Genomic DNA, 24,020 nt, shown 5'->3' with positions numbered 1-24,020 from the left:
TTATTTTTCACATTTTTTGTAAATTTTTTCATATTCTCTCTATGTCAAACTTTGGGTTACAGGTTAGACAGACGGTGCCGGCGATCGACCCGGTCATCACCGACTACGCTATTGGCTATCTGGGCCATCTTTTCCACGCAACAGAGGACTCTGTTCTTGCGCAACAATTGGACATTCCTAAGGAAATACAGTTTTTGAGCCAGCTTCTGGTCAGTGCTGGCGGAGAGTCAGACAAGGTGAATGGTCTCGCGGCAAAAGTACAGGAGGCACTCAAAAAACAACTGGCAGACAACATGGCCAAGTTGGCGGTCACGGGAGACACATCGAAACGGCTGTTGGACGTCGATCTGATCCATAATCAGCAGCGTGATCTTGACAGTTCTTTGGCTCTCCTAAACTCAACTTCCGATATTGCGCACACTGGTAGGAACATGGAGACCCGTGTGGACAAGAAGAAATTGCAGAAGGCCGAGGCCAAGATCGCCAAGAAGGTGGCCAAACGCGCCAACAAGTTTGTCCAGTACGAAGCTTCCAAGCTGCTCAACGAACAGACCAAGGAGGACTACGACTCGTTCTTCCTCAAGGTCAACCCTATTGATTTTGGTGCTGGCGCGGGCAAGTCCAAGGACATCAAAGTGGAGAACTTCGATCTGTACGTGGGGGCAGGAAAACGTATTCTTTCAGATGCCTCGCTTACCCTGGCGTACGGCCGTCGCTATGGTCTTGTTGGACAGAATGGTATTGGTAAGTCGACATTACTGCGTGCTCTCTCCCGCAGAGAGCTGAACATCCCCAAACACATCACCATTTTGCACGTGGAGCAGGAGCTGCGTGGAGATGAAACCACGGCGCTGCAGTCTGTGCTGGACGCTGACGTTTGGCGGAAGCAGCTTTTGCACGAGCAGGCAAAGATAGACGAGCGGATCTCAGAGATCGACAGGCTCAAGGCCGAGTTTGAGCCGGAGTCGCTCGAGGCGAAGAAGCTGGAAAATGAGCAGAACGACCTGGCAGAGCGGCTCGAGGAGGTGCACGAGAAGCTGAGCGAAATGGAGAGCGACCGTGCTGAGGGCAGGGCCGCGTCGATTTTGTACGGCTTGGGGTTCAGCGAGGAGGCACAGCAGCAGCCTACCAACACGTTCTCTGGAGGATGGCGGATGCGGTTGTCATTGGCCAGAGCACTTTTCTGCAAGCCAGATCTGCTGCTTTTGGACGAGCCCACAAACATGCTGGACGTGCCTTCGAGCACGTACTTGGCTCATTATCTGCAAACGTATCCTGCCACGGTGCTGGTCGTCTCGCACGACCGTGCGTTCTTGAACGAGGTGGCCACCGATATAATTCATCAGCACTCTGAGAGACTGGATTACTACAGAGGCTCGAACTTCGACTCGTTCTACAACACCAGGGAGGAGCGGCTCAAGAACCAGAAGCGCGAGTACGAGAACCAGATGCAGTACAGACAGCATCTGCAAGCGTTCATCGACAAGTTCCGATACAACGCTGCGAAATCGTCTGAGGCGCAGTCGCGAATCAAAAAGCTCGAGAAGCTGCCTGTGCTGGAGCCGCCACAGGAGGAGAAGCAGATAACTTTCAAATTCCCGGAGCCAGACAAGATCCAGCCACCAATTTTGCAGCTCAGCGGTGTTTCGTTCGGCTATGATCCAAATAAATTGCTCCTATCGGACGTCGACCTGGACGTGCAACTGGACTCGAGAATTGCGCTTGTCGGAGCCAACGGGTGCGGTAAAACGACGCTGTTGAAGATCCTCATGGGCGACAACACGCCACTTCAAGGATCTGTGACCAGAAACTCGCGGCTGCGGATTGGCTACTTTGCGCAGCACCACGTCGACCAGATGGACCTGAACCTGAGCGCTGTCAGCTGGCTGAGCACCAAGTTTCCCGGCAAGACCGACGAGGAGTACAGAAGACATCTGGGGTCGTTTGGAATCACCGGCTCGCTGTCTTTGCAGAAGATGGAGTCGCTGTCTGGAGGACAGAAGTCGAGAGTGGCCTTTGCCTCGCTATGTCTCAACACGCCCCATATTTTGATTTTGGACGAGCCTTCGAACCATTTGGATACATCTGGACTGGATGCGCTGAGTGACGCGCTCAAAAACTTCAAGGGCGGAGTTCTGATGGTGTCGCACGATGTCGCGATGATTAACAGCGTTTGCAACGAGATCTGGGTCAGCGAGGACGGCACGGTCAAACGGTTCGACGGCGACATCTATGCATACAAGAAGTACATTCTGGCGAAGGCCGATGCTTCTGGAGTGGTCAAGAGACATTGATCGGGCTGTTAAAGTTGAATGTCGCGGCTTTTCAGCGTGAGGTTGAGAAAATTGTTGAGTCTTTTCTTGGCTCTGAGCAGAGAGATGGAGAAGAGGGCCAGAACGAGAACAATTGAGGTCGTCTGGAAATAGATAACGAACTCGACTGTTCCGCGGTCGTTCACAAAAGTGTGTTTTCCGCTCACGGCGCGGCTGATGATGTATTTCTCATTTGCCATGTTGAAGTAGACACAGATAGCCATCGATAATAAACAATGCACAATCACGACGATCCACCAGTAGAAGAAGTATTTGAACGACGCGGCAAACTGCTGGAATATGCTATAGGCGTCGACGTAAAGCAAGATGATGACGGTGGTGAGTAAAAGCGAGGAAACAAACATGGACAGCGTCGACACGGCACTGAGCAGCGTGGTTGTTCTGCGGAAGTAGCCGAATGTGATCGCACCAAGGACAAAGTTTAGAAAGCTCGAGAAGTTTGAGACCAATGCAGTGCGCAGTAAAATGCTGCCAGGGTGATATTTCTGTACCGCTATCGAGTTTTGGATACTGACATGCAATTTGAACAATTGTGAATTGAACAGCCGATGTACAGGCTCATCTCGCAAGCTTATTGTAGTGGTGCTTGATATAGACAATTTCAGACAGTTTGCGGTGACTTGCCTTTCGCAAATTGTTGTGTCTGTGTCGTACTTTACTTCAGTCTTGGCTTTTTCGATTCCGCTGGCGTCCAGCAGTCCATTGGCCAACATCGACACAAATATGTGTGACGTGTCGCTGTCTGCTGCTATTACAAAGCATCCAACATTAAAATCTGGTTTAAGTTGCCACCCATGGGGAAGCACGCACTCTAAGCGGAACGTAAGAATGGTTTTCTCAACAATCTCTGTCCCCGTATTGACGTCAAAGATTAAATCCCCTATATGGCTCTCATCCAAAAGGACGCCGTTGGTGTACAGTCTAACTTCACCAGGAGCCACGAACCTGGTGCTTTTCCCTTTTTCAAGTTCCAACTCCTGGATTATAAGTTCACAGCGGGTTTCTTTGCATTGGCGCTGCTCTTCCCGCCAAGTGCAAATGGCCTTTTCCAGCGTTCGGAGGTTGCTGTAGGTGTCTGGCTGGTCCTCCATATGGAATATAGTAGTATTAATGGTTAGCAGCTACTTGGTTCAGCATGGATAAGGAGAAAAAGGGAGAAATTAAAAAAATAGGATCTTTGGAGGGGGAAAAAAAGAAAGCACCCAAGCCGGGAGTCGAACCCGGAATCTTTTGATTAGAAGTCAAACGCGTTAACCATTACGCTACTCGGGCGTTGTCTGTCTAAAAAGGGGGTCGGAACATTTTGGCACAAAGTACCTTGCGGTTTTTCTCCAGCCAACCAATCACGAGCAATTAATTGTAATTACAATAAGGCCGGCCTATAATTTCCACGGTATTTTTTTTCCTCTACGCACGCTCGCCGGGACGCACTACACAGGATTTTACAAGAAAAACAATTTAAAAGTTTTCAACAGTTAGCACAAGTCGCCAATGTTGTCAAGATCTTTTGTTAGAGGCCTTAGAGCCAACATGGGATTGGCCTCCCAGGCTAGAACTTTGTCTTCTACTGCTGCCGCTCTCAAGTCTACCTACGATTCCCCAGACTTCTCCCACTACCTCAACAAATCCAAAGGAACCAATGACAAATCTAGAGTTTACACTTACTTCATGGTGGGCTCGTACGGATTGATCTCAGCTGCAGCCGCCAAGTCGACCGTCGAGGCCTTCTTGACCACCATGTCGGCTTCTGCCGATGTGCTGGCCATGGCCAAGGTTGAGGTCAAGCTGAACGCCATTCCTGAGGGAAAGAACGTCGTTGTCAAATGGCAGGGTAAGCCTGTTTTCATCAGACACAGAACGCAGGCAGAGATTGCCGAGGCCAACGAGGTGGACATCTCTTCTCTGAGAGACCCACAGAAGGACTCGGACAGAGTGAAGAACCCAGAGTGGCTGATCATGCTCGGTATCTGCACCCATTTGGGTTGCGTTCCTATTGGAGAGTCCGGTGACTTTGGCGGATGGTTCTGCCCATGCCACGGTTCCCACTACGACATTTCCGGTAGAATCAGAAAGGGCCCTGCTCCACTGAACCTTGAAATTCCAGAATACGAATTCTCCGACGAGTCCACTTTGGTTGTTGGCTGATTAGAGGGACACAAATGTATAAAGTCACAAACAAACGCAGAAAATTAGCATCCAGTTGGATCTCTAGTAATAGAATATTCTCCTTCACTATTAAACTAATTTTTTTCTCACTTATGTCTTTCTAGTCTTTTGGTAATGGATCGTCTGTCGTCTTCCGCAGGATCGTCGTCTTGGCGAAGTACCTTTGAGGTGTCTGCCAGGACCCAGAAGCCAATAAAGCGGTTCAAGGAGTTCCATACCGTCGATTGGGTCCAGGAAGCGCTCGTGGAAAACAAGAAGTACTACGATGCCATCCGTCCCAGAACGCACGGCGAGAACCCTTCCACCGACAGATGGAACACCCTTAGGACAAAGTTTGTTACCTCGATTCAGAACTGGCTTGCTCTCACTCTTATGGGGGTGTGTATCGGCCTGATCGCAGCGGCCATCAACATCATCACAGAATGGCTTGGAAACTTTAAAAGGGGATATTGCCAGTCGAATCTCTATCTCAACAAGGAATTCTGCTGCTGGAGCGAGGAAGGAAGGTGTTCCAAATGGCAGCCGTGGTCCAGCAACTCGTTTCTCCAGTACCTCATATTCATTTTAATTTCTGTCATGTTCGGGAGTATCGCAGCTCTTCTCTGCAAGGCTTTCGCGCCCACAGCAGCTGGATCAGGGATCTCCGAGGTCAAATGCATTGTTTCTGGATTTGTTATGGACGGGTTCCTTGGATGGCAAACGCTCATCATCAAATCGGTCGCTCTTCCACTGGTGATTGCATCTGGCTTGAGCGTGGGTAAAGAAGGCCCTAGCGTTCATTATGCTGCGTGCGTGGGTAACGTGATTCCAAAGCTGTTCAAGCGGTTCAGCCGATCGTACGTCTCGCTGTCGCAGTTCCTGACTGCTGGTTCGGCAGCTGGCGTTGCCGTGGCATTTGCGTCGCCAATCGGTGGAGTTTTATTTTCCATAGAGGAAATCAGCTCCAACTTCAAACTATCCACGCTCTGGAAAAGTTATTACTGTGCATTGATAGCGACTGGAACGCTTTCGGCCATGAACCCGTTCCGTACGGGCCAGATCGTGCTGTTTGAAGTGAAGTATGACTCAGATTGGAAATATTTTGAGATTCCACTATTTGTCGTCCTTGGGATATTTGGAGGTGTCTATGGAATTCTGGTTGCAAAATTTAATATTAAATGGGTGGCCTTTAGACAGAAGTACCTCGCCAATTACGCTATAAGAGAGGTTATGATCCTGTGTTTGCTGACATCGGCCATTGGCTATTTCAACGAGTTTCTGCGACTGGAAATGACCGAGGGAATGCAAATTCTATTCCACGAATGCGGCGGAGAGTTTGACCACTCTCTGTGCAAAATAGACCAGCATTTAAGCTCAAAGCTAAAGTTTTTCGCCAGTCTGTTCTATGCTACTGTTTTGCGTGTGGTGCTGGTGGTAGTCTCGTACGGATGCAAGGTTCCATGTGGTATATTTGTTCCGTCCATGGCCGCAGGTGCCACTTTTGGACGCGCAATAGGCTTGCTTGTGGAGACGTTCAATCCGTGTGTGAACACCGACTCGGGCAAGTGTATCATCTCCGGCACGTATGCATTTCTTGGCGCGGCAGCCGCGCTAAGCGGGATTACACACCTGACTCTCGCAGTGGTCGTCATAATGTTTGAGCTCACCGGTGCAATCAAGTACATTGTGCCCACAATGATTGTTGTTGGGGTGACTAAAATCATCAATGACCGCTGGGGGATTGGTTGTGGAGGCATTGCAGACCAGATGATCAAATTCAACGGCATCCCATTTTTGGACCCAAAGGAAGAGCACGATTTTGGGCCGCACAGCATTTCGGACTGTATGACCGACCAGGTAGTTGTGCTTCCTGTCTCTGGATATACGTACCGTGATGTTGAGCACCTTCTCGCAGAAACGAGTTTTCAAAGCTACCCGGTCGTTGCTGAAAACGAGTCTGTGGTGACAGGCATCATCAAGCGGTCGCAGCTGCTGGCAGGGCTGAATTACCACAAACAATTACGCCATTTGGAAATACCGCTGGACACGCCGGTGAATTTCTCGTCAACACTTCCGCAAGACCAGCAAGACGTCCTCTCGTTCGGGCGCTTTGTCGACACCCAATATTATCGGGTCAACATCAACAGCTCCTTCAACACGCTGGTAAATATCTTCATGAAACTGGGCCCAAAGCTCGTCATTGTCGAGGACGGAGGCAGGATGGCGGGAATCATATGTCGCAAGGATCTGATCAAATTCGAGCTGTACCTTCACCGGCTAGAACATGGCGACCCATTTGTCTCGGCTAAAGATGAGAAAGTGTTTGCATTGATGGTGAACTTGGCATCGAAAGTGCGCCATAAAATACTTGCATTGGTCGGCCGCAAGCCGCAGCCATACGTCACGCTGGATCTGGATGAGTGAAAAATAACAATAGACGTTAGTTTATAGATGTGTTGTGTTCCCACAAAAAGGGATCTGGGATATAAATCTCCCATGCGCTAAAAAAAAACCCTGGCTTTTGTTTCTTTCACTTGCAGAAGAAGACATGTCTATGGATGGGTGCAATCTGGACCGGTCGAGTGGCTCCAAGTCCAAGAACCTGATCCTATGTTTTGACGGCACGGCGAATAATTTCAGCACCCGCGTCGAAACTAACATTCTGAAACTGTACAAGATGCTAGAAAAGGGTTCTCACCAACAAATGTGCTATTACCAGCGTAAGTGTGTACTGTGGCAGTTCTGACTCTTAGCGGGGATCGGCAACGACATCCGAACAGGGTTCGGGGAATTCCACGACGGCGGCTGGTTCTGCTCCTCCGTCGAGAACGTCAAGTCCGATCTTGACGAACTCGTGGCCTTCACCGTCGATTATCACGTGATCGAGGCATACACGTATCTGATGCGGTACTATGTGGACGGCGACCAGGTCTACTTGTTTGGGTTCAGTCGCGGGTCTTTCATTGCCAGGATACTGGCTGGGATGATCGAGCGCATTGGGCTGCTGAACCAGGGGTTGGAAGTGATGGTTAGCACTGCCTGGGAAATCTACAAAAAATGGGAGCAGCATGGCCAACCGATCGGTCGAGAATGGACGAATTCCAGCGCCAGTGTTTTCAAGAAGACGTTTTGTCGGGAGAAGGTGATCATCAAGTTTATGGGACTGTGGGATTCCGTCAACTCGTGCGGGATCTTTCGAGATAGGCTGTTTCCGTTCACCTCTATTTCGCACCATGTTGAACATATAAGACATGCGGTAAGCATAGACGAGCGAAGAGCAAAGTTCAAGCAGAACCTGTTCATTCCTCATTCCTACCTGCCGTCATTGTTCAACCTTCAATGCATTGACCAGGACGACCAGGATTCCAGCATTGACTCAGATTCGGCCCGCGAGCTTGAGCACTTATTGCATCTAGAGCCAGACTACGTTAATAGAACCCACGCTTATGCCAATCGACCAGTCCCCACGTCTAACGACCTGGTCGAACTGTGGTTTCCTGGCGACCATAGCGATGTGGGTGGTGGATGGGCCAACGATATTGACGGCCATTCCATATCAAATCTGTCGTTTCGGTGGATTTTGTCATCTGCAATTGAGATGGGCGTGTTGTTCAAGAAAAATGCTGTGTATGAGTTTGCAACCAAATTCACTAGCTTGGATAGTTTACTGTCGTGCAACCACGATTGTCTACAATTGATAAGACATAGCTCGAAACTCCATGATGAGTCAAGAGGCATCACAATACAGCATTCAGTTGCTTCATACAGAAACTCATTTAGCTCCAACATGGCAGCTACTGGACAGAATGAGGATCTTTTCCACCAGCCAGATAAGAATGTGCTGCAGGCCCCTTCGCACCGTGTTTACAGATTTGACGGGCGAGGAACTGATACCGTTCAAAAGTGTCTTTTTTGGTGGATGGTGGAAGTCCTGCCCGTCGGGTATTTCATTGAAAACAAGAACGGGAAATGGAGAAGAATTTACTATCCGAATCTGGGACGTACGAGGAACCTTCCCCGAAATGCGAAGCTTCATTGGACCGCTTTATGGCGGACCAGGTTCGTCGGAGACTACGAGCCGAAAAATATCCCTGAAATTTACAGGCCGTTGTTCGACCAGGTCAAGGCGGAGAACGAGGGCCGAAGTGAGAACGAAGACGAAGATTTGTGCGACTGTCAAGTTGTCACGAACGAGAATTTGATTGACCGCGCAACAGGCGAGATCAAGCAAGACTGTCTGGTTTGCGAACACGATAGAAAAACTCGGATAGATATACGCTGGGACGAGATTCCAGACGATCTTTCCAAGTGGCTGGAGAAAGACTCCGGTTTATAGATTGCTTTGTAGCACCTAGATTTATTTATTCCCTATTTTATGTGGAATTTTGAGATGACACAGGGAGAAGAAGGGCTTAACAGACAACATCCTGGGTAGCCCTAGAGTTGAGCAGAAGGGCGACAATCAGACCGTACAGACCCAAGACTTCGGCGAAAATCAAAATCAGAATCATACCCACAAACAATCTTGGTTGTTGAGCGTTACCTCTGACACCAGCGTCACCAACAATACCAATGGCAAAGCCGGCGGCCAAACCAGAGAGGCCGACGGAGAGACCAGCACCCAGTTGGATGAAACCAGTGTAAAGGGCCTGTTGTTGTTTCAATGACGAGGAAATCAAGACCGACACCACCAGTCCGTAAATGGCAATGATACCGGCCATAATGACTGGGACGGTATTTTTGATCAAAAGGTCTGGTCTCAAAACACAGGTGGCACAGATACCAACACCGGATTTGGCAGTACCATAGGAGGCACCGAAACAGGTGAAGATGATAGCAGCAGCGCAGCCGATAGAGCCAAAGAATGGAGCGTACACAGGACTAAATGTTAGTGGGTGCTAGGCGTTGATTCAGCAAGCAAATAACCACTTTACAGATATCATATTCGTTTGTACTGTTTTCAGGACTTGCTTGCGAATTGCAGTACTTACCAAAGGTCAGACATTGTGGATTTGACTATTTGATCTATGAATAAATGCGGGTCCTTGTTGTGAGATCGGGTGATGAAACAGAGCTAGATTATTGTTTTGTAACAAACACTTAATCAATTGACACCTATATTTCCAAGTCTTTTATTTTTTCTGATTATTGGTGCTGCTTTTCTGAGCGCACGGGCACATAACCAAGTGACACAGAGCTTCGAAGAAGAGGGATAGAGGTGGAAAGGAGCATATAGTGAGGAAGGGTTGGTTAGGATCTACTACGGCAAGTGAGCTGGAGCAGTTGAGCTGCTGGCTGTTCAAACTGGTGAGACAAGAAGAAAGGAAGGAGGACTAGTTCCGCTCGAAACTGCTTATTGCTAACTATTTCTGCTTCCTCCGGGTTTACTGCGCTTTGTCTACCATCCACAATCGCTTATGCCGTTTCCACGGCAAGTTCATGGTGGTTTTTGTAAGTAGATGTCAGCGACGGCTGGTCACTGTAATAAATAAATTCTATATTTTTCAATGGTCGCGAAATTGTAAAACTATACACATGGTAAGTGTCTTCCAGTTCACTGCTAACTTAGTCTCTATTGTATAATAATGCCATCAAGCAGACGCAGCAACTGCGAAAGGATCTTGAACAGTTTGAAAAAGACCCTACTTCAGCGCAGCTCTCGCTGATAGGCCAGATCACTACCACAATCACCAACCTTTCGAGAACACTCCAAGACTACGAGGACTACATCGTCAAGCAGACGCTGAATCTGAACGAGTCGCAGAAACTGAAAAACGAAAACAGACTCGCGAGCCTGAAAAACGAGCTCCTCGAGTACAAGCTGAAAACGCAATCATTAAAGAAACAGCGAGAGGAAGGATTAGCTGAGGTCAATAGAAACCAATTGTTTGCAAACAGGTCGACGGCGATATCCGAAAACCCGTACGATGACAACAACGTTTCTTCTGTGACCAACAGAGGCGGCCAGAGTCGGCAGGAACAGCTCTCGGGGCTCTCCATGCAGGAAGGGCTACAGAAGGAGCAGTCTGTCCTAGAACGTTCAAACCAGCAGCTGGACGAAATTCTCGAGATGGGAAGAATGGCATTTGACGATCTGGTGGAGCAGAACGAGGTGGTGCTGAAAATGAAGGAGAGAATGTCGTCTAGCTTGCAGACTCTCGGAGTTTCGAAAGCTACCATTAGACAGATTGAAAAAAAGGCATTTGAGGACAAGTGGATATTCTACATCGGGGCAGCACTCACATTGTACGTGATGTATTTGATATGGAAGTATTTGGGCTGAGCTTGCCGATCAGTGGCTCCATAGCCACGGGCAAGGTCTCTGCGCTGTCTCCTATAAACTGCCAGCAGTCTTTTTCGTCACCGTCCGGCTCGGTGTTGAAGATGGCGATTTTTCCTCCCTGGTTTCTGACAATGTCCACATACGATGCGGCAGGCCACACTGCTCGAGATGTTCCGATCACCAGCATCAAATCCACTCTGTTTTGCACTATAAATTCATCTGCCTTGTCGATAATCTGCAGAGGCAGCGACTCTCCAAACCACACCACTGCCGGCCTCAACAGGCCAACTTTGCATGCGGGACAGTGCGGGAGGTCCTGCTCGTCAAGAAACGGCAACGCTTCGGTCTGGTCGAAATTGTCCACTCTCAAAGCTTCGCATAGCGGGTCATTATAATTATTCTGCTCCTCATAAGAGCAGCTGAAGTTTGTGCATCGCATCCCAAACAACGACCCGTGGAACTCAAGCAATTTTCCTGGCACATGGTGGCTTCTCTGAGACAAGCCGTCGACGTTCTGTGTAATTGTAAGAAAATTGATGTTTGCAAGTTTGCTCAGCTCTGCTAGCACGTAATGGCCGAGGTTCGGCTGCGCCTGCAACGCCTTATGTCTGCGATAGGCGTAAAACTGCCACACAAGGCCTGGATCGTCAAGAAACGCATCGGGGGTGGCTAGATCGATTGCGTTGTATTGTTTCCATAATCCACCTGACCCGCGAAAAGTAGACAATCCAGAGGAGGCAGACAAGCCAGCACCAACAAGAGCAAGTATGGTTTTGCAATTTGGCGAGCGCAAGAAGTTGTGGAAGGACTCAAGAGTGGAGACAGGGATCAGCATGGACGAAGGGGCGGACTCCGTCAGATCCTCACTGTTTATTGGAGACTCGTTACTATCTTCATCGTGGTGTTCTGAGGGCTGCATCAATAAAGACAGTGATTTTCTTCACGACATCTGATATGTTATCTTGCTAAATACTTAAGCTTTCCTTAGTCTAAAAAACTTCTGTCTGTCAAAATAAGATTGTGTCTATAGTCGAAAATTTTTGCCAGCCTTTTTTCTCCTTCATAAAAATACAAACTAGGAAAAGACCCAGGGTTGTTTTTTTCGTCTCGTTGCGAGAAATCAGATCCGAACTATTTTGAAAACAGAAAAAAGTTGCAAACTGCAGAAACGTGCGCGTTTTGCCCCCAATTGTGCCCATTTTCCGCCGCTTTAGAGGCTTACCTCCCACATATTTGTCAGAAAAGTGCATTTTAACATTATAGAGTACCATGGCACCTCACGACAAACGAAGTGTCTCCGAACAGGAGCGTCGTGCGATGGCAGCAAAGTTCACAGAGTTCATGGATGAAATTCTCACGCTGAAAGACGCCGAGGGGAATGAGTTCTACGAAATGTTCCAGGTTCTCCCATTAAGAGCCAACACCGATTATTACAAAGTGATCCGCAAGCCAATGTCGTACTCTAAGATCCGCTCGACAATAAAAAGTCTCAAGTACTCCCATCCGCAGCAGTTTATCAACGATCTGGCCCAGATCACCTGGAATGCTCGGTTTTACAACGAAAAAACGTCAATCTACCACGAATGTGCAGTTGTGCTCGATAATTACATTCAGCAGAACGTGATCCCTGCTATCAAGAAAGACTCCTCTATTCCTGGACATTCCGAAGTCTACTACCCTAATCTTGGCAAATTACCGGGAGAAGACGATTTTGTCATGCAAATCTCGTCGCCAACTCCCCCGGCTCGTCAATCAAAGTCTCGTGGTGATTACGAGGACGACGATTACGAGGAGGAGGAAGTGGACGAAACCAGACAACAGGACGACGATTACCAGGATGAAGATTATCGGGAGCCCAGTGCTGGATCCAATATGATGCAACATACAAATCCAATGCACCCTTTACAAGGAGGGTACAACAACGCAATGCCAAACTACAACCCCTCGGCATATGTGTCAAAAACAGAAGTTTCGCAGCAGTCTAATTATTACTATCCACCGACACGTAATGTTGCAAAATCGAACGACCAGTTACTTGAGAACTGGGTTAAAAGAGGAAGACCTCCGATTGTGGACCAACCCCACGAACAGCGAATTAAGAGTATCATGAGAGGTCTGAAGAAAATCAAGGTTAATGGAAAAACCATCATTACTGTGTTTGACAAGCTGCCAAATCAGCAGGATCATCCTGAATATTACAGGATTGTCAAAGAGCCAATTTCTATGCTGGACATCAAGGGATTGATCAAACAGAGACACTATCAAAGTGTCGACGCTTATATGGCGGACGTTTTCAAGCTAATTGCCAACTCGAAGGCATACTATACGGCCAACTCTGCCATGCTGAACAACGTCCATCTTTTGGAGTCCAACATCACCAGACTGTATCATCTGGAAATGCAGAGGCCAGACAGCGATTACGGTGATGTTGTCACGTCCAAAGTGCCTGTTCCGTTTCTGGTTTACGAGGGAAGAACCTACAAGGTTGGAAACTGGGTTTTGCTCAAAAATCCTAATGATCCTGATAGACCGATTGTGGGACAGATCTTCAGGATGTGGCAGGAACATGGAAAGAGCTACGTCAATGTATGCTGGTACTACAGACCAGAATGGACCTCGCACAGTTACGATCGTTTGTTCCTCGAAAACGAAGTTTTTAAGACTGGTCAGTATAGAGACCATCCTGTGGAGGATATTTTGGGACCGTGCTACGTTGCTTATTTCACCAGATGGCTGAAGGGCGATCCTGCTGTCAAATATGAAGGGCCGCTATTTATTTGCGAGTTTAGATACAGCGACAGAGAGCTGTCTTTTGCCAAAATTAGAACATGGAGAGCTTGTCTTCCTGACGAGGTGAGACACATTGAAGACCCAGTGACTCCAATTGACAAGCCACGGGTCTTGAAAAAGTTCCCGTCTCCAATAAAGTATATGCTTCCTCCAAACGCAGTCCCCTCAGAAAAGCCTCCTCCACCGACAATCTTGAACCTCAATGCTCCTCCGCTGGTGGGTGGCATCCACATCTTTGAGCCAGGACCAGACAGCGAGCCACACGACGATCCAAACTACTACGATGCTTCGTTGAAGAGCAACGAGTACAAAACGTACATCCCACCGTCACCAAACATCAGACTGCCGATGCTACACTCAGACCAGACTCCTCCTCCTCAGAACATGCCGATCCCGCCAAACCCTGCCTCTGGATACCCATCATCGATGTCTAACATGCAGCCGTTCAACTTCCAGTCGCCATACCAAAACAACGGAGTCTCCAGTTACAACAGTTACCAACAACAGCCTGTTGTTCCATCGTACGGGAACATGTATGGGGGCCAAAAAGTGGTGCAGACTCCATATAATAATTTGGCATACCAGTATTCGCCGTTCAATCCTCCTTCGTACTCGCAGTCGTTCATCCTGCCTACTTCGCAAGAGCTTAAGATGCCAAAGGAAGTCAGAAGTCTTTACGAGCGGATAGATAACGGCAATTTCCAGAGGTTTACCAAAAACCTTGCTCAGAACAATTACCTCAATGGAAGCACCGATACGATGAGCAAGCCTGACGAGTACCCGGAGGACGAGCTGACTCCAATGCTGTGGTACAGAGGGCCACCCCAGTACGTTCCTAACCGTCTGGTTTCGCAGGAGGACTTTGATAACGAGGACCTAGCACTGCCTTTTGTCAAGAAGAGGCGTGTTGGCGAAGCGCTGCAGCCGGTGCGATTGGGCCACAGTGCCACGTACCTTGCCTGGAAACTGGCGCAGCGAAGCAAAGTGGCTCCTTCCAATGGCACGGCCGCCTAGATTGTATAGTACGTGCCTTTCTATAAATAAATGTACAATATGAAGGAGCAGAACGCGACGCGAAATATATATTTTTATCAGCATCGTGCCGCAGCTACGTCTTTTTGGAATGCAAATCAGTTGACTTCTATAGAGCGCATGCAAACGAAGGAACAAGAACGAACGTATTCAGTTAGGATAGATTCCCCAGTACTTTTCGACGCCGTAGCTACCAGCGTCTTTCCAGTAGTCGTTGTATGTGGTGAACATGATCACCTGGTCGGCAAGCGACTCGGTGATGGATTTGATGGCAGTGAGCTGGTTTGCCGTCGATGGAACACCCTCTGTTCCATAGGTGTCTCCCTGGGTTGGCCATCCGGTTTCGCAGATCAAGATCGATTTGTCACTGCCGCAGGTGCTCTTTAAAAGCGAGAGCTGAGACTCCAAGAAGCTGCCACTGTTTTCTGGCTTGACGTTTCCGTCCCAGTATGGATGGGCGTTGACGGCAATGAAGTCAGAGGCCTCGCACAGGCTTTTGTTGTCCTGGTATGCTCCAACAGTATCGACAGTCACCACCTTTCCGGTCCAGCCTTTAGACGAAAGTGTCGATCTTCCGGAGGAGACAGCATTGACGACGTTTGAGGCAGACTCTCCATTTTGCACCCACTCGTTACCGATGGCCACAGCGTAGATGCCGTCCCAGCCCTGGCTCGATGCCTCGACCTGTTGGGCCAGAGTAGCAATGTCGGCAGTTAGCGAGTTGATGTTGTAGAGTCCGGCAAAAATTTTCTGGTTGGAGCCCATATTGGCCATGATGTTGGTGATGCAGGAGCAGTCTGGAGCGTACACTCTGATGATTTCGTAGGCGGAGAGTTTGGCAATGTCGCTGGCAACCTGGCTTTCAGACTTGCACGATCCCGAGTCGGTGTAAGGAGAGTATGTGATACCCTTGCTTTTCTCTGCGTAGGCCTCCACAGTGCCGGCAGAGGCCGTCGAGCTGGCGGCCGAGGAGGAGCTGGAGCGTGAGGCAGAGCCGGTGGCAGAGGTGCCCAGGCTGGAAGGATAGTATGGCTCTCTGGAAGCTCCCGAGACTGGGGCGCTGGCAACCGAGTATGCGACGCTGGCAGAGGCGTCACTGCTTGGGGCAGATGTCTGCGAAGAGATCACCTTACCATTGGCATCGAAGTACTCGGTGACAACAACGGTAACAGCTGGGTTTCTCTTAGCGTGCTGATGGTGCTGGTGGAGAGGCCTAGCCAAGGTAGCAGTAGCTAGCAACGTGTAGAGGACGGTTCTGGCTAACATAAGGAGCGAATCGAGAGTAAAATGAATGTATTTCGAATGGCAGTTTACCCCTGAGTTATAATGGTGAGTGTTTCAACTAGCGAGAGCTGGGATTTATATCTTGTATCGAAATATGCAATGCTTAGTGGTCTCCAAAACACGTTCGAAACGAATTTTTGGTAGCAGGTACGAGCCGCACTCTCCTGTAAGATGTTTTTGTTTGGCTGCTGAGCCTCTAGAACCTTAAATACTGAAACAATAATATATTTTTGGACCGTGCGTCAGATCAATAGCAGTCGCTTACAGGAAAAACGCGTTGGTGGTATCGCGCATATTTTTGAAGCGCGTTTTTTTTAAGCCTTGCTTGCCATACATATCGTATCTATGACGCTTCCCAGGTCAGGAGGGTGGCATAGGTCGTGCATATAGATTCTAGATCGATATCCCCTGTTGAGCAGGCGCGCAGGACGGGTATTATTTTGGGCTGTGACAAAGTGCACCTCCTTCACCATGCCTATTTACCCGATATGGCAGTCTAACGGGATACTGATCTGACAAGTCGAGAATTTCGTTGATCTGCTTTTTTCTTTTGTCGAGATCACCCAAGCTACATGAACTCTATAACGAAGCCTTCACCACGAAGCCTTGGATAACCAGCACCGGTATCTGGATACCTGCAAGATCCGCTTTTCTTTTCGAATGTGGCCAGCTGCTCGGAATTACAGCTGATCTTGTGTCTGAGACCTCGCAAACCCCCCAAACCAAGCTCTTTTTGCTGCTGGAGGAATCCCAACGGTGCAGACATGTTTCTGCTGCCTCTACCACCCGTTTTCGTCGTCCAGGACACCGGCAGCCAACACGCTAAATCTGAAACATCCAGGAGGTGTACTAGCCACTTTTTTCGCGTCCGGCAAGCACATTGCAGTGGCGAAGAAAAAATATTTGTATAACCACCAGCCGGTAATTATGATCTGTCACCATTCTCCATGACAACCCAAGTGCCGCCCTCCTACAGCCATCTGGAGCATTCCGAGTACTCGGAGTATCAAATATTGTACACAAACGAAACTGCAAAGAAACACAAGGTCTGGCACGACGGAACAATGCGTCTGTTCAAGCTCAACAAGAAGCTGATAGTCTACGACGAGGATCGCATGGAAATCTACTCTGACTTCCTTAGCTCATATCCGCGATACCGGGTCGACGACCTGGTCAAGCTCGAGTCGATCTGGATCATGATAGATGAGGTATTGGGGACTTACGAGAGGAACGTTGTGAAGCAGATGCAGAACCTGAATGCCAACGACCTCAACATCCGCGCGCACCAGAAATCGGCTCCGCAGCCGCACTCGCAGCCTTCGAGCGCCCCGGCCCGCAAAAACAAACGTGTGCTCGGCCTTGTAAGAACAAGACCCAGCTCCTCGCTGCCGACCCAACTCCAGAAACGGAAACGGGTCTCACATGAGACTGTTGGCATCAAGCGACCTAAAATGGACAATTATATCCAGCGCGCCATCGACAAGTTCACGCAGGCAGACTCTCCAATACCCGAATCGCAGCGCTCAGACACTCTTTCGCTCGCGAGCGATGCTACTTTGGCGCTGGTTTCGCCGCTAGCGTCGGCAATTTCCGTGAGCTCGAACTCGATGTCGACGCTACAAATTCGCTCTTCCAACACCTCGATGTCGTCGCATTCCGGCAGTGTGCGGGCCACGCGTCAGCGATCTCTACGCGTGGACCGCAACTCGAGCTCGCAGAACGTGGTAATCGAAAAACCCATGATGCTGGCCCGCTTTAATTTTACAGACACCAGCTCGTCAGGAAGTGCGCGAGATCCCAGTCCGCTCTTTGACTTCAACAGAAGCACACGCGAAACGCTTCGCAGCTACAGAACACCGACACCTAGCGACGCGCCGTACTCGATATTTGAATCCTTGGACAGGAAACGCTAGACCTTTTCCACAAGAATGAATCCATTCAGTATATAAAATGAACTATAGCGTGCATAGCGGTCCCGCCATGCTGACGAGAACGTGCGTTTAATGATTGTATCTCTTTTCGAGTCTGGCAGCCTGGTTGTGCTCTCTCCAGATAAGAAGAGGGACAGCGTTAGAGGTGAAGATCTTCACCACAGGGAACGACGAAAGCAGCCCGTTCAGCGCAGACAGAGCTGGGGTGCTGTTCAGTCTTTCGGCCACCCAGGCCTGTTGTTCCATCTCCTTTGATCTGTCGTAGGTCATTGTCTATGTTAATTAGTTGTATTCAGCAAAGTGTAATATGAGACTCAATTAAATAGAGCGCTTTCTTATATATCAAGGTCCGGCCACGGCGCGGCGAAGCGGTTTTTTTCCCCTGTGCTTTAAATTTTTGCTGTCAGCTCAGGAACAATTTCAAAGACATCGCCAACAATACCAACATCGGCAACAGAGAAAATAGGGGCCTCCTCGTCCTTGTTGATTGCCACAATCGTCTTGGCGTCCTTCATACCGGCAAGGTGCTGAATGGCTCCAGAAATACCAACGGCAATGTATAGGTCTGGGGCAACCACTTTTCCGGTCTGGCCCACCTGCAACGAGTTGTCGCAGAACCCAGCGTCAACAGCGGCTCTCGAGGCGCCTATGGCAGCGTTCAGCTTCTCGGCCAGCGGTGTGATCAGTCTGTCAAACTCTTCCTTGTTCTTGAGACCGCGGCCGCCGGCAACGACGATCTTAGCAGATCCCAGATCTGGTCTCTCGCTCTTGACAAGCTCTTCAGAAACAAACTCGGCACTGTTGCCCGCCTCAACGTACGGAACCTCCTCCACAGGCACGTCGCGAGCATCCTTCAGCTCAACAGGTGCAAAAGCAGAACTTCTAACAGAAAATAAAACCTGGCTGTCCTTCGACTTGACAGTCAAAATCGCGTTACCAGCATACGTTGGTCTCACAAAAGTGTCTGGAGAAACAACCTTAATGATGTCGGAAATAGGCTGTAAATCAAGAATGGCTCCAACGCGAGGAAGGAAGTTCTTTCCCACTGTGGATGCAGCAACCACAAAGTTGGTGTAGTCCGAGTCTTTCAACAAGCTGGCGACCAAGGGAGAGACTTGCTCTGGCAGGTAATGGTCATATTTTTCAGAAGGCGACACCAGAATCTTGTCGACAGAAGCCACCTTGGAAACTTCTTTGGCGGCCTCGGCAGCGTGGGGTCCCACTAAAAGAGTTGTAATTGGCTTACCCAGTTCCTGGGCCGCAGTTAAGGCCGAAAGGGACGAAGGGGTGATTTTGGAGCCGGTGGTCTCGACAAAAGCCAGTGTCGAGCTCAGTCTGGCGAATGCCATGCGCTGACTCAAGCCGGCAGTTCTAGAAAGTCCAAACATTGAGATCTGTGTAATATAAAAGAAATACCTGGTGTATGTTCCTGACTAAATTTCGCTGAAAAATAGAGTCGGTCGCCAATTCCTGAAAAAACATTATCCATTAGGTAAGCGAATCATATGTACAGCTATACAAGTTTTTGTCTCTTTAGCGCATTCTCATAGTCCGGTTCCATCTTTGGCTGCAGCGGCTCCGACTCTATCGGCATCGGAGCAACTACCTGTGCCTGCTGGCCCGTTACCGAGTGAGAAGGGCTATTTTTGTTCAAGGGATTGAACGGATCGTTGACCGGATAAATCAGCTTCTTGTCTATGTGGTGCTTCTCCAGAATGTTGTATAAATCGTTTTTGGTGAATGGCTTGGCCAGAATGTCCGTCATTCCATGGTTAAGATACGTCACTAGGTCTTGATGCTGATAGTTGCCGGTCATGGCGATGATGGGCGTATCCACGTCAAAAGATCGGATCACAGAGGTTGCCGAAGCTCCATCGAGATTTGGCATCACGATGTCCATCAACACCAAATCAAATTTGACTTTTTCCAAGACATTGATGGCCGCCAGTCCGTCGGTCACCACCTCCACTGTGCAACCGTACTTCATCAAAAATTTACTGCATAGCTGAATGCAGACCTCGTCGTCCTCAACCAGCAAGACATGCATTCCGGAACCATTGGTCCGTCGCACAATACGGTTATCTTGTTGTGTTCCTGCCGGAGGTTGGGATGCGGGTTTAGCAGGCTCGTTTGCGGGAATAAATTGCGGATGTTCCTGTGGCGCTGCCTCCACTGACGAGGGCATGCTGCCCGCAGGCTGCGGCTCCTGAGACGGCTGGTTTTGGTCGATGAAAGGAAGATTCAATGGCGGCAGCTCGACGCCCATCTGGGTCAATGATTTGGCTAAGACGTTGATCGCACGAGAATACGACTCGTTGATCGATTTTGACGTCAAAAAACTCGAAACCATCGTATTATACTTGGTATTGAGAATGTTCAGCTCATCATGGAGTTTCTGCACTGTCTCTGTTAGGGACTGGTTTTGTTTTTCCAAAAACCCAAAATTGTCTTGTAGATTGCGGAACTGTGCGAGAGAGACCGTGTTTGAGGAAACGCCTGTGTCTCCCTCCTTTTTGGCTGTCACCTTTCGCTTGATATTCTCAAGTGCCTCTCTATTATTTCTCTGGAACTCTGGATGCTTAAACTCCCACACATTCTCAATGCTGTATCTCTGTTTCAGCTCATTGCTAATTTTCACCTTGTGGAAATCGTACTTGTTGAGCTGTCGCACAAATGAGGCAAAATTACTGTGTTTGAAATGTTTCGGCAAAACCTGTTTGGTAAACTCGTTCGTATCTGCAATAATAAATGAATCCCCTGCCTCAGACCATCGGACAATATCAGCGTAGCTGTTTTCTTCGAGCATTTGGAAAAGCTTCTTTACAAAGTCTGTTCCTGAAGATTTGGCCCCACCAGCGTCTTTTGGAGGAGGAGACGGTACCCCCGTTGTGAAAGCTTCTGTCCCGAGTCTGAAATCGTTCATGTCCTCCAAACTCATTTGCGTCGTTCAATTGTATGGAAGGTTTGGTAATGGAATGCTGCGATGCGAGCCGGACGAATGTGCGGTCAGTACTCTACAAGCGAGTAGTAGCGAGGAACATATAATTTTCAGCCAGGTTTGTTTTTAGCAACAATTTGATTTAATTATGTCGGTTGTCGCACGACCCGGCCACGATATAAGGAGGCAGTGCATTGCGACACAGCCTGAGATGAGGTGTACACAGTGTATTATTACTTTATGGTAGCTATACGAATGACGGACGCTATTTGGGGGGGACTTGAAGTTGGAATTCCATCAGCCCCTGTTTCATGTCCTTGTAGATCTTTGGCTCGAACGGAACGACGTTGTTCTTAGGGAACTTGGTAATGGACTTCTGAAACTCCGAGTTATGTTTCAGATCGGTATCTATCACGTGTTTTGATTGTGACGTTTTGGCCATTTTCTTGTACTTCGTGCTCGAAATTGACACTGAGGACACTGAAGACGAGTATGTTGGCGCTTTGGAAAATTTAGACACCGACGAAGACATCGGGCTCTGCAATGGAGTCACGCCGGACGATGTAGAGGTAGCAATGCTGTTGCGACGCGAGTGAGGACGAGAATAGTTGGGCACAGTCTCGGGGATGAATTGATGCTGTTGCGAATAGATAATGAATGTAGGCTTGGACGATGCGTTGACGGGGTGCGAGATGGTCGTGGGAGAGCCCATGCTGTGAGTTGGCGAGGAGGCCGAGAAATTAGAAGAGATAGTCGAATTTGAAGAGATTGAACATGCGGAAGAGCTATTAGCTGGCATTTTGGGCGCGGTCTCAAACACGAACGAAAACCGTCTGCCGGTTTTCTGCTTCGAATGGCTTGGTGATTTTGATGCTTTTTTAGGAGTTGACGGAAGTGGTTTTCTTGCGGAAACTGGCGAATTCTGGGCTCCAGCTGGATTTCTAGCCATTGTAGTGGTGGCTATCGCAGCTGCAGACGACAGCGACGAGACGCTTGGTTTTCTTTTGGGCGCAGCCTGAGATGACACCGCTGCTGCTGCTGCTGCAGTAGCCATTTGTGTCGTGGATAGGGTTTTAACCACTTTATTAGCAGACTTCGGTGGTGCTCGAGGGGTTTTTGGTTTTGGCTTCAGCTTGGGCGTAGTTATTTTTTTGGCCGTCGGAGACATAACCTCTTGCTTGAAAATGAGTGGAGAATTAGTTTTCGGAGACGACAGCTTTTGGGCAAACTGCGGTGGAGATTTTATTCCCAAGCCATCTGAACGGTGTTCATTGGGCGTACTGATCATTTCAAGCTTGATGTATTGGTTGAGATAATCGTCGATGTGGGCTGATTCCTCGGACGATGGTTCTGTGGTGACAAAATCCTCCAAATAACTAGAGCTTGTTCTCACATAATTACCTGACGAGGACATAGAAGTCTCTGAAGTAAACCCAAGGTCTGGAGTGACTTGGCTTGCGACACTCTCTGTTGCGCTTGGGAGGGGAATGGGGTCGTCTAGTGGTATTCTCTCTAGATCTTCCATAATCGAGTAGTCTGTGGCGCTCGTTTGGATTGACAGCGGAATAAGCGACTTGTCGTGGAGGTACTGAATGTTCTCGTTGCTGTGATGATAAAACGATGAGGTTGAGTTGTGGTCGTCAGTCTGCAGACTCGTGGGCTGTTGGAGTGATAGAGAACCATTGTGTTTGTGATAATTCGCGTGCTGGAGGCGCAATGGCCCGTGATTCGCGTATTCAGGAACAAACTCGTAAGAGTTGGGACGTCTGGAGGTTCCGTTCATCGTGGTATTACCGGCAATTCCGGGGTTTTCTGTGCTAGCAAGTAAGCTATATTAATGCCTGAAAACAGAGACCAAAATGAAAGTAGACAACAGGTTATCAGTTTACACTGGGAGAACTAAATAGCAATGATTATTCTGGGCCGAGCTAGCGACTTCCTGTATCCTGATATTATTAAGTGGTGAAAAATGCCCCTGGTCAGAACTTTTTATCTGGTATTGTGAGATATGTTGCTTTATCGAAAAATTAAAAATGGCTTGCTTTTAGCGAAATGGAATAATTTAAGGTGGGAGGGTGCGTTCGTTCAGCGGCACAATAGAATTCACTTAGACGATTTACATGCAACAGATGTACCTTAGCGCGGTACAGAAAGTCGGTGATCGGCAATCTTTATTATACTAAAATCCTGCCTTTTTTAGCGGAGCTGGAACCCCGATGGCGACGATAAATTGTTCTTTTCTGGACGATCGACGCATTACAAATAAAAACTTTGTCGTCTATTGAATCCACCATGTTTGCCCGTGCCTTCCAAAGCTCGCTCCGTGCACCTAAGTTTCGGCTGACACCTCTTGCAGTGAGATTATTGTCTCAGGAAACAAGATCTGCAATCGAGCAGGCCATTTCATCTGCCCCTGTCGTGCTGTTCATGAAGGGTACTCCACAGGCCCCAGCTTGTGGATTTTCGAGAGCCACTATTCAGATCTTGGGACAGTTGGGCGTGGATCCACACAAATTTGCCGCTTACAACGTCCTGGAAGACCCTGAACTTAGACAGGGTATTAAGGAGTACAGTGAATGGCCTACCATTCCTCAACTTTACGTTAATAAAGATTTCGTTGGAGGATGTGATATTGTGATGGCCATGAGCCAGTCAGGCGAGCTGAGCGAGCTCCTTGAGTCTGCTGACGCCCTGGTCCCAGAAGAAGAAGAGGAAAAATGATCAATGTAAATAGATTCAAATACGATGTTCTCCTTTGCCTTATGGCTTATAACCAGTGATCGTTAGAAGCCCCATTTAAGGAGGTTTAATTTGGCCGCCTACTGATAGAAAGACAACAGTGTCTTATCCTCCTACTGAAGGACGGCTCATCGCCCAATTGTTTCGTGTTCAACTATAAATCGCCTAACGTTTTCTTTCGTCAATCATATTGTTCACACCTTGTCTCAGCGCATCCTTCAAATCGTCAAAATTCTCAATATTCTTTGGCCTAAATAAGCGCGAGCTCCTGCACCAGGAAACTGCATAATCAAAACATCCCTCGCCAACGGCCAGGTAGCGGGAGAGCAGCGATCTGGAACTTGGCCCCTCGGCAAGGTCCTCCACAGACAAACTGAGTCCAGTGGTTTTCTTGATGCCTGCGAGCACCATCGAAATCAAAACCAGATCAAAGGCATAATGCGCATATTTGCCGACCTGATGTTAGGCATCCACAGGTTCTACACTGGTACTTACTCCCATATTGTAATTTTTTTATTTTATTTTATTTCATCTTTAGTATGTGG

General features: G+C 48.6%; 17 protein-coding genes and 1 non-coding gene across 18 annotated transcripts; 8 read left to right on the top strand and 10 right to left on the bottom strand.

The window, feature by feature from the left end:
- Positions 1 to 41: 41 nt before the first annotated feature.
- Positions 42 to 2,294, top strand: HPODL_02742 (Protein GCN20; the record flags this gene model as incomplete). The annotated part of the gene is made up of 1 exon (XM_014077058.1): positions 42 to 2,294. The coding sequence occupies one exon, from the start codon at positions 42 to 44 to the stop codon at positions 2,292 to 2,294; it is 2,253 nt and encodes a 750-aa protein (XP_013932533.1).
- An 8-nt stretch (positions 2,295 to 2,302) lies between these two features.
- On the bottom strand, positions 2,303 to 3,424 carry HPODL_02741 (uncharacterized protein; the record flags this gene model as incomplete). Its single annotated transcript, XM_014077057.1, has 1 exon — positions 2,303 to 3,424. The coding sequence occupies one exon, from the start codon at positions 3,422 to 3,424 to the stop codon at positions 2,303 to 2,305; it is 1,122 nt and encodes a 373-aa protein (XP_013932532.1).
- A 108-nt stretch (positions 3,425 to 3,532) lies between these two features.
- Positions 3,533 to 3,605, bottom strand: HPODL_05451. The gene has a single exon. It is a non-coding gene; the product is annotated as a tRNA-Arg (tRNA).
- Positions 3,606 to 3,824: 219 nt separating this feature from the next.
- Positions 3,825 to 4,478, top strand: HPODL_02740 (Cytochrome b-c1 complex subunit Rieske, mitochondrial; the record flags this gene model as incomplete). The annotated part of the gene is made up of 1 exon (XM_014077056.1): positions 3,825 to 4,478. The coding sequence occupies one exon, from the start codon at positions 3,825 to 3,827 to the stop codon at positions 4,476 to 4,478; it is 654 nt and encodes a 217-aa protein (XP_013932531.1).
- A 135-nt stretch (positions 4,479 to 4,613) lies between these two features.
- HPODL_02739 (GEF1 Chloride channel localized to late- or post-Golgi vesicles involved in iron metabolism) lies at positions 4,614 to 6,902 on the top strand (the record flags this gene model as incomplete). The annotated part of the gene is made up of 1 exon (XM_014077055.1): positions 4,614 to 6,902. One exon carries the CDS (start codon positions 4,614 to 4,616, stop codon positions 6,900 to 6,902), a length of 2,289 nt encoding a protein of 762 aa, XP_013932530.1.
- Positions 6,903 to 7,182: 280 nt separating this feature from the next.
- HPODL_02738 (uncharacterized protein) lies at positions 7,183 to 8,814 on the top strand (the record flags this gene model as incomplete). The annotated part of the gene is made up of 2 exons (XM_014077054.1): positions 7,183 to 7,198; positions 7,232 to 8,814. The coding sequence occupies 2 exons, from the start codon at positions 7,183 to 7,185 to the stop codon at positions 8,812 to 8,814; spliced, it is 1,599 nt and encodes a 532-aa protein (XP_013932529.1).
- A 76-nt stretch (positions 8,815 to 8,890) lies between these two features.
- HPODL_02737 (V-type proton ATPase proteolipid subunit) lies at positions 8,891 to 9,483 on the bottom strand (the record flags this gene model as incomplete). Its single annotated transcript, XM_014077053.1, has 2 exons — positions 8,891 to 9,359; positions 9,470 to 9,483. The coding sequence occupies 2 exons, from the start codon at positions 9,481 to 9,483 to the stop codon at positions 8,891 to 8,893; spliced, it is 483 nt and encodes a 160-aa protein (XP_013932528.1).
- A 530-nt stretch (positions 9,484 to 10,013) lies between these two features.
- Positions 10,014 to 10,761, top strand: HPODL_05341 (uncharacterized protein; the record flags this gene model as incomplete). The annotated part of the gene is made up of 2 exons (XM_014077052.1): positions 10,014 to 10,016; positions 10,048 to 10,761. The coding sequence occupies 2 exons, from the start codon at positions 10,014 to 10,016 to the stop codon at positions 10,759 to 10,761; spliced, it is 717 nt and encodes a 238-aa protein (XP_013932527.1).
- On the bottom strand, positions 10,718 to 11,680 carry HPODL_02735 (NAD(+)-dependent histone deacetylase; the record flags this gene model as incomplete). The annotated part of the gene is made up of 1 exon (XM_014077051.1): positions 10,718 to 11,680. One exon carries the CDS (start codon positions 11,678 to 11,680, stop codon positions 10,718 to 10,720), a length of 963 nt encoding a protein of 320 aa, XP_013932526.1.
- Positions 11,681 to 12,030: 350 nt separating this feature from the next.
- On the top strand, positions 12,031 to 14,565 carry HPODL_02734 (Chromatin structure-remodeling complex subunit RSC1; the record flags this gene model as incomplete). Its single annotated transcript, XM_014077050.1, has 1 exon — positions 12,031 to 14,565. The coding sequence occupies one exon, from the start codon at positions 12,031 to 12,033 to the stop codon at positions 14,563 to 14,565; it is 2,535 nt and encodes an 844-aa protein (XP_013932525.1).
- A 168-nt stretch (positions 14,566 to 14,733) lies between these two features.
- On the bottom strand, positions 14,734 to 15,849 carry HPODL_02733 (putative secreted protein; the record flags this gene model as incomplete). The annotated part of the gene is made up of 1 exon (XM_014077049.1): positions 14,734 to 15,849. The coding sequence occupies one exon, from the start codon at positions 15,847 to 15,849 to the stop codon at positions 14,734 to 14,736; it is 1,116 nt and encodes a 371-aa protein (XP_013932524.1).
- Positions 15,850 to 16,814: 965 nt separating this feature from the next.
- HPODL_02732 (uncharacterized protein) lies at positions 16,815 to 17,780 on the top strand (the record flags this gene model as incomplete). The annotated part of the gene is made up of 1 exon (XM_014077048.1): positions 16,815 to 17,780. One exon carries the CDS (start codon positions 16,815 to 16,817, stop codon positions 17,778 to 17,780), a length of 966 nt encoding a protein of 321 aa, XP_013932523.1.
- Positions 17,781 to 17,867: 87 nt separating this feature from the next.
- HPODL_02731 (uncharacterized protein) lies at positions 17,868 to 18,068 on the bottom strand (the record flags this gene model as incomplete). Its single annotated transcript, XM_014077047.1, has 1 exon — positions 17,868 to 18,068. One exon carries the CDS (start codon positions 18,066 to 18,068, stop codon positions 17,868 to 17,870), a length of 201 nt encoding a protein of 66 aa, XP_013932522.1.
- A 119-nt stretch (positions 18,069 to 18,187) lies between these two features.
- HPODL_02730 (electron transfer flavoprotein subunit alpha, mitochondrial) lies at positions 18,188 to 19,186 on the bottom strand (the record flags this gene model as incomplete). The annotated part of the gene is made up of 1 exon (XM_014077046.1): positions 18,188 to 19,186. The coding sequence occupies one exon, from the start codon at positions 19,184 to 19,186 to the stop codon at positions 18,188 to 18,190; it is 999 nt and encodes a 332-aa protein (XP_013932521.1).
- A 125-nt stretch (positions 19,187 to 19,311) lies between these two features.
- HPODL_02729 (Sensory transduction histidine kinase) lies at positions 19,312 to 20,736 on the bottom strand (the record flags this gene model as incomplete). Its single annotated transcript, XM_014077045.1, has 1 exon — positions 19,312 to 20,736. The coding sequence occupies one exon, from the start codon at positions 20,734 to 20,736 to the stop codon at positions 19,312 to 19,314; it is 1,425 nt and encodes a 474-aa protein (XP_013932520.1).
- Positions 20,737 to 21,001: 265 nt separating this feature from the next.
- HPODL_02728 (uncharacterized protein) lies at positions 21,002 to 22,519 on the bottom strand (the record flags this gene model as incomplete). Its single annotated transcript, XM_014077044.1, has 1 exon — positions 21,002 to 22,519. One exon carries the CDS (start codon positions 22,517 to 22,519, stop codon positions 21,002 to 21,004), a length of 1,518 nt encoding a protein of 505 aa, XP_013932519.1.
- A 509-nt stretch (positions 22,520 to 23,028) lies between these two features.
- Positions 23,029 to 23,457, top strand: HPODL_02727 (Glutaredoxin; the record flags this gene model as incomplete). Its single annotated transcript, XM_014077043.1, has 1 exon — positions 23,029 to 23,457. The coding sequence occupies one exon, from the start codon at positions 23,029 to 23,031 to the stop codon at positions 23,455 to 23,457; it is 429 nt and encodes a 142-aa protein (XP_013932518.1).
- Positions 23,458 to 23,640: 183 nt separating this feature from the next.
- On the bottom strand, positions 23,641 to 23,976 carry HPODL_02726 (uncharacterized protein; the record flags this gene model as incomplete). Its single annotated transcript, XM_014077042.1, has 2 exons — positions 23,641 to 23,931; positions 23,971 to 23,976. 2 exons carry the CDS (start codon positions 23,974 to 23,976, stop codon positions 23,641 to 23,643), a joined length of 297 nt encoding a protein of 98 aa, XP_013932517.1.
- Between the last annotated feature and the right edge of the window lie 44 nt (positions 23,977 to 24,020).

This window comes from Ogataea parapolymorpha, chromosome VII (genome assembly GCF_000187245.1).
Source record: "Ogataea parapolymorpha DL-1 chromosome VII, whole genome shotgun sequence".
Classification (NCBI taxonomy): domain Eukaryota; kingdom Fungi; phylum Ascomycota; class Pichiomycetes; order Pichiales; family Pichiaceae; genus Ogataea; species Ogataea parapolymorpha.
The sequence above is the reverse complement of the archived record's forward strand: the minus strand, read 5'-3'. Positions and strand labels throughout refer to the sequence as shown.